This window comes from Anopheles arabiensis, chromosome X, assembly GCF_016920715.1.
Source record: "Anopheles arabiensis isolate DONGOLA chromosome X, AaraD3, whole genome shotgun sequence".
NCBI classification, from domain to species: domain Eukaryota; kingdom Metazoa; phylum Arthropoda; class Insecta; order Diptera; family Culicidae; genus Anopheles; species Anopheles arabiensis.
This window is the reverse complement of record NC_053519.1, coordinates 9594242-9607502: the sequence shown is the minus strand read 5'-3', so window position 1 is coordinate 9607502 and position 13261 is coordinate 9594242. Positions and strand designations below refer to the sequence as shown.

Here is a 13261-nt window from a genome sequence, read left to right as displayed (position 1 = left end):
AGGGATGACAAGTCCAGATGGGATGGCGACGCGGAATGATAATCCCTATTGCACGGCAAACAGGTTACGAAAGGTTGAGTTGGTACGGTGACATCAAGAGAAGCGGAGCAAAGCAGAATACCACAAAGTCCTATACATGTTTCATGTTCGATGTCGTGTTCTATTGCTGCTAGAGCGCCGGGTTACATTATCTGTCAAATTGAATATACAGTGGAGCGCCTTTTATCCGGGTACATTTTATCCGGTTATCCGTTTATCCGTGCTGTTGAAAAATGACGGTTCAATACCTAGATGACATTGCGTGTTGAGGAGGATATTTGAAATAGCGGTTACCAGAGCATTTTGTCGTAACAAAATACGCTATAATTCATAGCACATTTCAAATATTCTCTTCAGAAAAACATGAAGTTTATAAAACTGGCTAGGTTTTACTAAAACATAATATTAATTTCAAAAACAAACCAGGATTTCGTGATTAAATAAATACTTTGACTCATTATCCGTGTTATTCGACTATCCGTGCGAAGGGTGAGTCCCGTAGAGCCCGGATAATCGGCGCTCCACTGTATATATATTTTTTTACGACTTCATGAAGTGCAGACACGGGTCTTAGTTGTCTCTGTTGAACTTCTGGTTCTGGTTGCTAGTGATTTCCATATAGAGTTTAATACATTAAGTGATTTGGGAAATGGTTACATGACGTTTTGGTCAGTATTAAGAAAAAATCTGTGATTTTCGGTAGGATGTATGAAAAATCGGTAGTTTTTGGAGGCTCATCTGTGAATCGGTAGGCATATCAAAAACCGGTAGGAATACAGATACATCGGTATTTCTGGTCACTCTGAGTGACAGCGCCCGCATGACAGCTGAAACGATAAAACCAACGGCTTTATTGTGTTTTTTTGTGTTTCTACCGTCTCGTCATCCCGCTCTCGCAACCGTGTGATGCGCATGTGATCATTATTTCCCCCACCGTGCGGCGGCCCGCTACCCATCCGCAACACCGTGCGTCGCATGCCAGCCGGTCGTTTCGACCCTGCCCTACCCATTGCAAACATGACCGTACGGTGGGCCCCTGGCCTGGCCGTACGATTGTTCGCCGCGCTGGGGCTAGTTGCTTTGTGACGGCCCGGTAGGTCGATCGGAAAAATCGAACCGAAAGCGTGCGTGCGCGTATGTGTGAGTGTGTGTGTTCCGTTGCCGTACACGTAATGTGAGGTTTCCCCTGTTTTTGGTCGCTCCCTCCATCTCGCTCCCACTCACCTGTGCTGTGCATGATTGTGTGATTAATTGTTTCTCTGTTTGGTGTTTTGTTGTTTTTTTTTTTTGAAAATAATAAAATTCTCTGCTCCGTCGTTTTAACTGCCCGTGCGTGTATGTGCTTAAGCTTGCCGTACGTACGCTTGTGCACAAGTGTACGTGCGCTGCTAGTGGCGGCCGCACACAACCGTCGAGCCGCGCATTATTCATTCGAATTCGCCCCCCTCCGTCACCCTGTGGGTATGTGGGTGAAATTCGTAGAAATTTATTCATCAGCCAGCGAACGTGCGGCTGTGTGAGGAATTTATTGAAAAGCGAAAATGCGTTGCTCTTGGGCTTCCTGTGCTGGTAAAAGAAAATAGTGAAGTAAATAAAATTCCTTTCAACAACAAAAATACAAAAATCCTAACGGTGTGTGTGTGTTTTCTTTCGTCACCATGTGATTGTTCCGTGACGACTCAGGAATGCAACCGGAATGCATTTTAAGGAGCGTGCAATAGGTGTGTGTGCGTGTGTGTGTGTGTTTGAAGAGTAAAAGCAATAGGGACACGGCGTGTGTGTGTGTGTATATGGCATCTAGCCCACGAAGGCTTCCCGTGCCGTGCTATTAGTGTGTTGGTGAGACGAAACGATAAGTTGCCAAGCCGCGCGCGCTTGTGTGTGTGTGTATGTAAAATGCATTTGGTTGTTAGGTTGTAATTTGCGCAACCCCATTCTTCGCTGTGCCAGCCCATTCGCTGTCCCTTTTCAATCAACCAAACAGTCCCTACTTTCCATTCGCTCTCTGTCTCTTTCACTCGGCCGCCTTGTAGCGAACACATTCTGACTATCAACCGCAAAGAGGCGAGAGGGAAAGGGAAGGGCGCAGGTGTTGAAAAGATAACACGTCAAGTGATAAGCTCGCATCAGCACCACCACCACCACCACAAACAACAACAACACCGCCACCATTCAACGCGAATCACGCCCCCGAAAACAAACGAAATTTAATTAGTACAGGTCCTGGGAACGGGAAAGAGAGGGCAGCAGAAAAGCTTAAGCAGCGAAACGAAAGAAGCCCAAGACGACGAACCCTTTCTCCGTGTTCTGCGCTGGGGGGTGGCACTCAGGGAGGAGAACAAAACACGCGCACGGGGGAAGCGACAAATGCCCTTGCCAAGAAAAGACCGCCCGACCACCAACCGAACTTCCCATCCCCGACCGCGAAGGTTTTTCCATTTCCACCCGTACCGATTTTGATAAGTTTAGTGTGCGGCGTGTGTGTGTGTGTGGGTCCGATTTTTCCCATTCGCTGAGTTGTTTTGGACCCCGCTGTCCGCTCACTGTCCTCTTTTTTGAATTTTATTTCGAAACCATCTGTCGTCCGTCTTTGAACTTCCAGAGAGGTTCGTGGTCTGTTATTTCTTTCTTTGTTTTTTTTTTGTTATTTCTCTCTAACGTTACTTCCGTTTCATTGTCCCTCTCCCTACATTCCATTCCATCCCTGCCACACTGTGGGTATGCTTGGTGCTCTGGGGACGGTGGGACTGCCCGTTCGTCGCCACCCGTCATGAGCGTGCGGGTTAGTGATGTGCTCTTTGGAGCGCACCCACGATTCCGATGCGACTCCGGCTAATATTAGTCCGATTCTGACTCCGACGAAATGGGAACCACTAGTTCCACCCGGAGTCGGAGTCGTCCGGAGTCGTCCAGAGTTTATCGGAACCGACCGGAATCGTAGTCGGTCGGAGTCAACAGGACAATGTCCGGTGCAATGTGCTTGTGATCAGGCGGACGACTCCGATTTCAAACGATTCCGGATTACTCCGACTTCAACTGATTCAGAACGACTCCCACTCCAACCGATTCTGAACGACTCCAACGACTCCGAATGACCCCGAACGACTAGCGATTACTCCGACTCCCAACAACTCCGGACGACTCCGAACAACTCCAGTTAATTCTGGACAACTTCAATGACTCCGAACGACTCCGAACGACTCCGGCCGACTCCGGCCGACTCCAACGGCTCCGAACGACTCCGGACGACTCAGGATGATTCCGATTCCCAACGACTCCAGAAGACTCCGGACGACTCTGGACGATTCCGAACAACTTCAACCGATTTCGGACGACTCCAACGACTCTGGACGATTCCGGACGATTCCGGATGACTCCGAACAACTCCAACTGATTCCGGACGACTCGAACGACTCCGAACGACTCCAGACGACTCGGGATGATTCCGACCATCACCGATTCCGGACGACTCCGAACGACTCTAGACGATTCCCTCTTTGACTGATTCTGGACGAATCCAATGACTCCGAACGACTTCGAACCACTCCAATGACTCCGACTCGCAACGACTCCCAACGACTCCAAACAACTCCAACTGATTCTGGACGACTCCAACGTCTCCAAACGACTCCGGACGACTCGGGATGATTCCGACTCCCAACGACTCTGGACAACTTCGCACGTTTCCGGAGCACTCCGGATCACTACGACTTCAACTGATTCAGAACGACTCCCACTCCAACCGATTCTGAACGACTCCAACGACTCCGAATGACTCCGAACGACTAGCGATTACTCCGACTCCCAACAACTCCGGACGACTCCGAACAACTCCAGTTAATTCTGGACGACTTCAATGACTCCGAACGACTCCGAACGACTCCGGCATACTCCCAACCACTCTAGACGACTCCGGGCAATTCCCCCGACGGATGTCTCCATTTTTAGCCGATTATGGACGACTCCGACTCCACTCGTTTCCGGACGACGCCAACGACTCCGAACAACTCGGGATGACTCCGACTCCCAACGATTCCCTACGACTCTGGACGACTCCGGAAAACTCCGGACGGCTCCGAACAACTTCAACTGATTCCGGACGACTCCGAACGATTCCGGACGATTCCGGACGACTCCGAACAACTCCAACTGATTCCGGACGACTCCAACGACTCCGAACGACTCTGGACGACTATGGATGATTCCGACTCCCAACGACTCCAGAAGACTCCGGACGACTCCGGACGACTCTGGACGACTCCGAACAACTTCAACCGATTTCGGACGACTCCAACGACTCCGGACGATTCCGGACGATTCCGGACGACTCCGAACAACTCCAACTGATTCCGGACGACTCCAACGACTGTAGACGACTCGGGATGATTCCGACTCCCAACGACTCCGAACGACTCCAGACGATTCTGGGCGATTCCGAAGCACTCCGGAAGACTCCGAATAATGCTGGGTAATCAGGAGTCGGTTCCGTAACTATCGGAGTCGGATCGGAGTCGGAACCGACTCCAGTTTTTTTTTTTGTGTCAACTTTGCCCACCACTAGTTCGGGTGAAATGACGACATGGTGATGCCCTCCAGCGAAATATCTTTGTGTGTCGGTTGCGCTGTGGAAAAATGAGCTGGAAACAACGGAAGATCAATTTTCCCAACCCTCCCCCCCCCTCCCCTTCGCTCCCTTTTCCCCTTCTCCAAGAAACCATTGGTGGGGAGTTTTCTGCGTTCCAACGATCAACGCCGTTTCCCTTTTTCCCGTTTGCAGCTTTCTTTACAAGCATTAGCTCTTCCTCTTTCCCTCTCCTTTATTTCTCTCTGTCATCACCCCTTTTGGCTTGGCGCAACAACAACGAGCTACCACCGCGAATGCTCTCTTGAGCTGGGCGTTTATTTTCTTCTTCTGCCTCTTTCCACTAGTTTTTCACACGCACTAAATCCGCACAGTTTTCACCTTTATGTTAATGCAATTAAACATTCAACCGAAGTGCTCGAAGAGGAGAGAGAGACACGGCGGATGAAGTGGTGGTGGTGGAGTGTCACCTGGCTTGGATGATTTTCACCTGCTCTTTTGCCGCTCCGATGATTATGTCGTCCGGTTTGGTCGTTTTTCCTTTTGCTGTTCCTTTTCGCTTGCGGAGGGAAAAGGGGGCGGATTTCCGCCCAGAACAAACGAGGCTCCGAGGCTGGCCGTAGCTTTCCCGCGTAGCTCCAGCGGCCACATTTAGGACAGCTCCTCCACCGTTCCCGTTGCGAGTTGAATTTGCTCACGGGAGCGGGAAGTTGTGTGATATGGCTTTAGCAACAGAAACATGTGGAATTATTTTGTTTTTCCGTTGGAATTTATTTCCAATTTCGCTGCTTTTCTGTCAGTTGATGGGAAGTAACCGTCCAAATAGACATACAGCGACAACGTCGCGCGTGAAAAAAGTAGCTCAATTTTGCAAACAGAGCTACTCGTCGCGCGCGACAATTTTGCTTCATCCTAAATAATTAAATTATCTAGTTTTTTTAAAAGCCAGATTAATGCCAAACGCAAAAAAATAGATTTGAACACATTTTAACCTATTATTGTCTGTTTTCAAATAAAAAACAAGTTGGTTGACTGAGTCAAATGAGCTACTTTGATCTACACCGAATGACATTTTGAGCTATTTTTCGTCGCGCGCGACGTTGTCGCTCTATGCCAAGGTGGATTTAAAAATATCAGGTGGTGGACTCTAGTGCATTTTGACAATTCGTCACTTGACGTAAGGTCCCCAGGATTCAAACTTTGTTTACATTAATTAAATTTGTTCATATAATTTATCTACCCCATTTTTTCGAATAAACATTCTTTAAAAATATATTTTGAACTTTGGGAGTTCATATTTCTCAGGTCTTGTAGTACAGTCGTCAACTCGTACGACTTAACAACATGCCCGTCATGAGTTCAAGCCCCAAATAGACCGCGCCGCCATACGTAGGACTGACTATCCTGCTATGTGGGGAATCAATTAGTCGCTGAAAGCCAAGCCCACAAGTGGGTAGAGGCAGGCCTTGACCGACATCGGTTGTTGAGCCAAAGAAGAAGAAGAGTTCTTATATAACATTGAAACATACATTAAAGTGTGTTATTTTGTGTTATTCTGTGAATTTATTCTAGAATTCTTTGTGTTTTCGACATTTTTGATGATAAAAATTAAGAAATCATTATTTTTTTTTCAATTTTTACCTTAATTCCTCATTATCTACGAGCCGCATGGACAATTTACTTGAGATTAGAACTCATGCTAGCATGTTTTTAAATTTCGTGCATAAACAAATCATCAAATCTTTTGTTAATATATTACGTTTTTTCGATAAAATCAATAGAAACACTAAAATGCACATAATAACAAAGAAATCTGTTATATTTGCTAAGCTTTGTGTGCGGAAACCAATGGTCAACGGTTCTAAAATGACGTAAAGTCCCTCAACTATGGCGACCCCCCAAAGGCCCTAATCCACCACCTGATATTTTTAATCCACCTTGCTCTATGCCTATTTGGACGGTAAGTCGAGAACCCCGTAACTCGGGAACAGACTGTATTATGAAGTGCGTAGTCGTACCGAAGCTGATTCGAGATTTTTAATGGTTTTTTACACTTCTTTTTTTAGCTCGCAATGTTGCACCTCTGAAACGCTTTGACCGAAGACTGCAGCAAAACGAGCGTTGGAAAAATGGTTCAATAATAATAACGATCAAATAGAGGAGACAAGCGCTAAAAGCTACGCTGAACCCCTATGATGCGCCCATGAAATGAAAATGATGGCCTTGTTTGAGGCGAAAAATGAAGAAACGTACGATGAGGAAGCTATTTAAGCAGTTTGACAAAATTGCGCCAAACTGCTAGCAAATATTTAGGATTTTACAATATTTTGTTGCCCCGTACATCTTTTTGTGAAACATCCTGCGACGCTTGTGAGAGAAACGGGACAGCAAAAAACGGCAGAAGCAAGGGTAGAAGATGCTTTTCTGCCCATTGCTTGCTCCAGATGCTTCAGGTGAAATCGCAACCCTGCCTGAGACTGGACTGGATGATAAGCTGGAAGAAGTATTACGCTCACTATTCACATGACCATCGTTGAAGGTCGTACCAGCAGCACTCAAACAGTCAATTTTAATGAAATGTACAAGTGTTGCTGGTTTTCCTGCGTTGCTTGCACCAAAAACAAGTTACGTAAATTAAATTAAACATAAAGAAAAGTGTATCGAGCTCTACATACAGGGAGGATTTTTCTTTTTTTTCTGAAAATACTCAAATGCTCCAATAAATGTATGTAGGATGTGCAAAATTGCTGGAAAATTGCCAACCTCGAGATAATGCAACGCTTGTGGCTCACAAAGCGATCGATTTTACAGCCAGATCCGGGCCCGGGAAGGTTGCCGCTAATCCGTCGCCGAACAGCGCCACCTCCCCGCACAAACAGTTGGAGCCCAGAGCAAGAGAATGTGGCTCGCGCGCCCCAATAAAAAAAAAAAAAAAACCCAACGAACCGTGGGCGTGTTTGCTTGGAGGCGCCGATCATGTCCTTGCATCAGGCCCCGGTAGCTGTTAACATCTGTTTGTTTTCCTACCTTCGTATCGTTTTATCGTTTTAGGAAAGTTTGTGCACAGCGAATAGCAAATAAAAAAAAGAACATGAACCATGGTCCACGGCGCACGCACCTCGGCATTGCGGGCCGCTCATAGTGCGGGCCTCACACATTCCTGATTGGCGGGAACCGAAACGAAACGAATCGGCATCGGATCGTTTTTCTCCGCCAGAGGCGCAACATGTAGCGAATGCACCAGCACCAACGCGTGCACGACACGGCGTTTGCCTTGTCTATTGGATTAAGGGCTGGCGCCCGATGCCATGTTTTGCACACCCCGGTGCCGCTGGTCAAACGCATCGCGCCCCAACACCAGGAAAAGGGCTGCAAAACAAAGCTACACAAGCGCAAACCAGTTAACGGACGGCTTGCTCGAACATCCAATCGGTCCTGAGTGTGCCGTATCGTATCGTTAGATAACAGTTTTACGCACGCGCACGGAGAGGCGATGGATTAGAAGTAGTAGTAGTAGCCCGCTTTCCGCCGCCACAAATGCGGCAAAGGGTGCTTGAGGTAGTTTTGTTTTTTGTTTTGCTTGGCAGGCGCATCAATGGAGTATCAATAAGGGTAATTTAGAAGAAAAAAATTGTACACTGCAAAAAGCTGGAAAACATTGCCTTCATTCCTTCCTCTTTTACAGTTGGCTTTAATGCTTTTCAATTGCATTAAATCATTTAAAAAAACGAGATTCTTTTTGTTAAAAGGTAGCAGCATCTCTTCCTATATGAAATAAGCGTCGAGAGTCCTATATGAAAGTTGCAAGCAATTGGAGCAGTGGCTCACAAAAGCATTTCCCTAGTTTAAAAATAAATGGGAACAACCTTTTCGTGTATAAAATTACGAAAACATATTTTAGTGTTTTATTTCATATTGCCGTTCTCTTCCAACTTTCACTATCGTAATATGGATTGACGAATGTTATGGTCGAAATTAAAGTTACATTTCTCTCAACACAATCAATACAATTGTTTCTGTACGAAAATCAAATGAGGGTTTGTAAACAAACGCGTATATTTTTAAAAAAAATCTTGCTCTCAAGTACAACGATCGTACAATAGCCTTTTCATAAGGAATAAGTTATCAATTTGTCTGAAATGACATTATTTGTTCGTCGTGCATTTTGATAGCTACTAACTGTACGTTTGTCTCGATAGCTTTTCAGCTGTTAAGGCCTTTCCAGACTATCCTCAGAATATCCTCAAAAATGTTTGTTTCGTCATGGGAGGTTTAACTGACGAATCTTTACAATTAGTTACAATACAAGAAAATTCATTTGTTTGAAATAATTAAAGAAAAATAATAATATTGCCATTCGGATTGCTTGATATTATCTATATCCGATTATTTTGTTTCTAACATTTTATAATGTAACACACCTGTGAGACACTTTCTTTCGATGGAACGCCATCCATCCGAATGGATCGTAATCAAGTACGTTTGAATCGTTTTCTGTTACGCTTGGAGTTAGCAGCTGCTACAGTATTTTTCTCTGCAGCGCATCGTATAAGAACATTGAATTTACTCACAAACGTTAGAGTGTCTTTGTTAGGCCGAAATTAATGGTAAAAATCTGTACCAGACTATTATCGGCCTCTGCGATCAAACGAAGCAAACGGGTCACAGTTAATCCCTACACTGTTTTGCCCGTGCAGTGTTCGTGTTGTCCCAACAGGATTCTAATGAGAAATATGCCATTAATTCTACATATTTCGCTTTTTATTGATTAGCTGCGCATGTTGTTTGATGTGACGTGTAAAAAACCCTGTGTTTACAACAATTTGTAACAATTTTGCCAATTGCTATTGGATTTAAAGAGACATCCCCATACTGCAAAGTCTTATTATCATTAAAGAATATTATTGTAATTGTTTAAATTGAAGTTTTGATAAATTTTCTACCAAATCTGCATTTTCATGAACTGTTGGTATAATTTTGAATTGAAAACCGAAATGAAGGCGAGTGAAAATTTGTGTTTGATCTATTTTTTTCAATCTCACGAGAGTGTGAAGGGTTTAAATTACTCTGGTTGGTTTGATTTTGTCTTAATCATTGCCAAAATCTTAAAATATGTTTTTCCTCATTTGCTCGTTGCCCTAACCTTTGCTTCTCTTTGTACAATTGCAGCCATCCGGTGAACAGTTCTAGGTCTGATCCGGTACCACTTCAAAGCAACATTGACAACAACTCGAAAGGCTCACACATCTGTGCCACGCATCTGGTACAACACACACCAAAGCGCAGTGAATCGTTTGCCTACCGAATTCTCCATTCCGTTTCCCATTCCGGATGCAGAACGGCTGCACACACTGCTTATGATCGGTTGCATGCACGAAGCGAACGACGCGCCGTGTCCTACATGCGGCACCTACTTACTTAACCCACTGTAAGCCCGCTCCGTTCTTCCGCGTTTTGCTGCACAGTTGCGCTAATCATCGCGTGTACCGTTTCAGCAGTAAGTCAGCAGTGTCGGGCACATCGTCGTCCTCGTCGTCGGAGGACGACTCCACCACGATGGACGATAGCAACACCACGTTCGCGGGACCGTCCGCCCGTTCCTCCTATCCGACAGCCAGCACACCCGCCCAGGACTCGACGGCGAACAGCTCGGGCAGCATCGTCGAGGAGAACGCGGTGCTGCTGGAGGAAAACCGTAAGCTCACCCGCAGCCTGCTCGAGCTGCAAGGTAAGCAGTAGTGGGAGAGTTGGCGAGCTGCTCTAACACACACAAACCTCTTTGCAGTGGAAACGGAGCGGCTGAAGCAGCAGCAGAACCTCCTGTCCGGGCTGGGCCGGCGCCGGGACAGTCTGAGCGGGCTGAGCTCGACCAGCCAGCCGCTCGGCAGCATGGGCCAGAACAGTCCCGCCCCATCGTACCGGTCGACGGGTAAGGGTTTTGACGCTAAACGACGACATCGCGCGCTAATGATTGCTTCCCCATTCGCCGCCACAGGAAACTACACCTCCGGCATCGTCGCAGACGTGGTGCGGGAGATACGCGACATCTGCCGGGTGCGGGAGGACGCCACGTTCGAGCGGTTGCGCAACCTGCAGGAAAACCACATGTGGTCGATCAACGACACGCTGCAACGCCTCGCCAAGGACGTCGACACGATGCAGAAGTCGGTCAGTGCGGCCCGGCACGACCTGGAGAAGCTGACCAGTCGGGTGCTGCAGCTGGAGAGTATCGTGCTGCCGCAGGCGGCCGTCTGTCTGGCGGCCGGCGCCCAGCACAACCACCCGCTGCCACTCGCGCCGATGCCCCTGTTCGGGGGCAACGTGCAGCAGGCCCTGCTGCTGCAGCAGCTCCAGCAGCAGACAAATGCGAACCAGCAGCTCCAGCAGCAGACAAATGCGAACCAGCAGCAGCAGCAACAGCAACATTCCCCCCAGACGGTACCCGTCAGCTCCGGCCAGCAGTTTCACGCGTTTGGCATGAGCGAACGGGGGCCGGCGGGCAGTGCCGGTGGCGCGTCGATCGGCAGCCAGAGCGTAAGCAGCAACGGCGTGGGCAAGCCGGGCAACGGGGGGCTGCCCTCGATGCTGCGGCTCAACTACGGTCGGATCGCCACCACCGAGGACCTGTTCGGTGGCGACTCGGTTACGGTCGAGCTGGGCAATGGCAACAACACGAGCGGCGGCGGTGGCGGCAGCAGCAGCAACAGCACAGTCGCCTCCGTTCACGAGTCTTCCTCGCGCGTGCTGCTGCTGGAGAAGGGCGAGGTGGAGCTGCGACGGGACCTGCAGGACGCAATTGCGGCCAAGAACGAACAGTCGAAAAAGATTGCTTAGTAAGTGTTGGGGATGCTGCAAGCGCGGGCTATCGAATGTTTACCTGACTATATGACGCTCTTGTCCATTTTTGTGTCTGTGTGTGTGTTTGATTTGTAGCCTGCAGAAGGTAGTGATGGCGCTGCAGAAAAAGGTCGACCTGCAGGGGACGGACACGCCGAGTCTGGGCGGCAACGGTAGCAGCAGCAGCGGTAACGCCACCAGCAACAACGGCAGCAGCAGCGGCGGCGGCATTGGCGTGATCGGCCCGGTCACCGACTTGTAGATACTGTGCCATACATTTACAGCCTCCTCCCCCCCTTTCCCGTGCATATTTATAACCTCATAGATCCTCAGCGTCCTAGGGCCAAACAGGTTGTGGGTTTACGACCCGCCAGCTGAAACAGAGGCCCTGAAAGCAACACGAAGGTTCACATTAAATACTGGCCCGGCAAACAGGACGCCACAGAGCGAAACTTCTCACGCAGTACCAGTCAGGTTAGGTTTGCATGATCCCCGCAAGGGCCCCATGGAGGAGGAGGAGTGAGCGAACCACCAATTTCCAATCTCTGTCGGGAGGAGAGCAGTAGGCCTGTGCGCCTCAAACTGCAACACGATAACAGAATCAGAATATTCCACGAATTAATAAGTTAACACTCTTACGGGTAAACAAGAGACACGAGCAAAAGAAAAAACAACAATTCGCGGGTGCCGCACGGCGGGTACTTAAGCGCGGAACCGAATCGGACAACTATTTAAGAGGAAAGGCGCACTGTTTTAGATAGAATTTACAATGCAAACCGGCAACGATGTTTATACCATTTGCGCAATTTTCGCTTTTGTGCGCCGGGTTTGTTTACAAACCGCGAGCCCTCACTCGGTACGTCATCGTGACTTGACGCATGCCAGAACGGGACACACAACACAACCTCTACTTACCTTGGCATTGTTCGCAGAATCGACTGCGCGTGTGTGTGTCCACAACTAGTCGGGTTGAAATTCGCAAGCGTTGTGCGCATGGTATATAATGACTGGATCGAATAATTAACTCCTCATATTAAATCGAACGTTCCAAAATAATAATAATAACGTACAACCGAACGGAGCAGACGCCCAGCCCAGGGACGCGTTCCCCAATGCATGGTTGGATTTGAATGGGCAGTTAGAAAGGGTATATATTACTAATAGGAAGCAAAAATTCGATCCATTTTCCAACAAGATTCACTCAACGCAAGGGCCCTACAGTAAATATTATTTTTCCTACTGACGCTCACGTTTTACTGTCAGAAAATTGCCACCACACAAACAAAAATTACATCGACAGAACAGAGTTGCATATTTATTTAACGAAGCTATTCAGTTACACACAAAGGAATGGCATGGAAGTTTGTCCAAATGTTTCGTACACTTACATTTTTAATCGCCAACATTTTAAACGACCGCAAAAGAAACATTTACCTAAGCAATAATGAAAAAAAAAAACACATATTTTAAATGCCAATAATTGATAGAAAATTGGAAATGCCTTTAGTGGATTAAATGTTTACACGCTCTGGGAAGAATGTTTTACAAGGAAAAAAAAGGAAACCCCCATTTCTAATATTCAAACTAAAAATCGGACAAACTCTGCTAGATCGAGTGAAAATTAATACAATAAACGCAGCGCAATGTGTGAGTAGAATATTTGTGTAGCAAAAAAAACCAGCAGTGGCCTTACCAGAAAACAGACAACAGTTCCGGAGGTGTGTAAGCAAAATGGTGATAGAATGTGACAAAACAAAGAAGAAGCAGGGCTAGAACGGCAACAGCAGTGTGTTCTGAAGAAGT

At 47.3% G+C, this 13261-nt stretch overlaps 1 protein-coding gene across 11 annotated transcripts; it reads left to right on the top strand.

Annotated features, from left to right (window-relative positions):
- Nucleotides 1-950: 950 nt before the first annotated feature.
- Nucleotides 951-12974, top strand: LOC120906011. 11 transcript variants are annotated; one of them, XM_040317416.1, is made up of 7 exons: nt 951-1213; nt 9791-10049; nt 10117-10349; nt 10407-10550; nt 10617-10985; nt 11016-11454; nt 11555-12956. In XM_040317416.1, exons 2-7 carry the CDS (start codon nt 9979-9981, stop codon nt 11718-11720), a joined length of 1422 nt encoding a protein of 473 aa, XP_040173350.1. In that variant the 5' UTR covers nt 951-1213; nt 9791-9978; the 3' UTR covers nt 11721-12956. The 11 variants fall into 11 exon arrangements, with proteins under 11 accessions (XP_040173350.1, XP_040173346.1, XP_040173343.1 ...); XM_040317412.1 differs by having other exon boundaries at nt 952-1132; nt 10617-11454; nt 11555-12974; XM_040317409.1 differs by having other exon boundaries at nt 952-1173; nt 10617-11454; nt 11555-12974.
- Nucleotides 12975-13261: the final 287 nt, after the last annotated feature.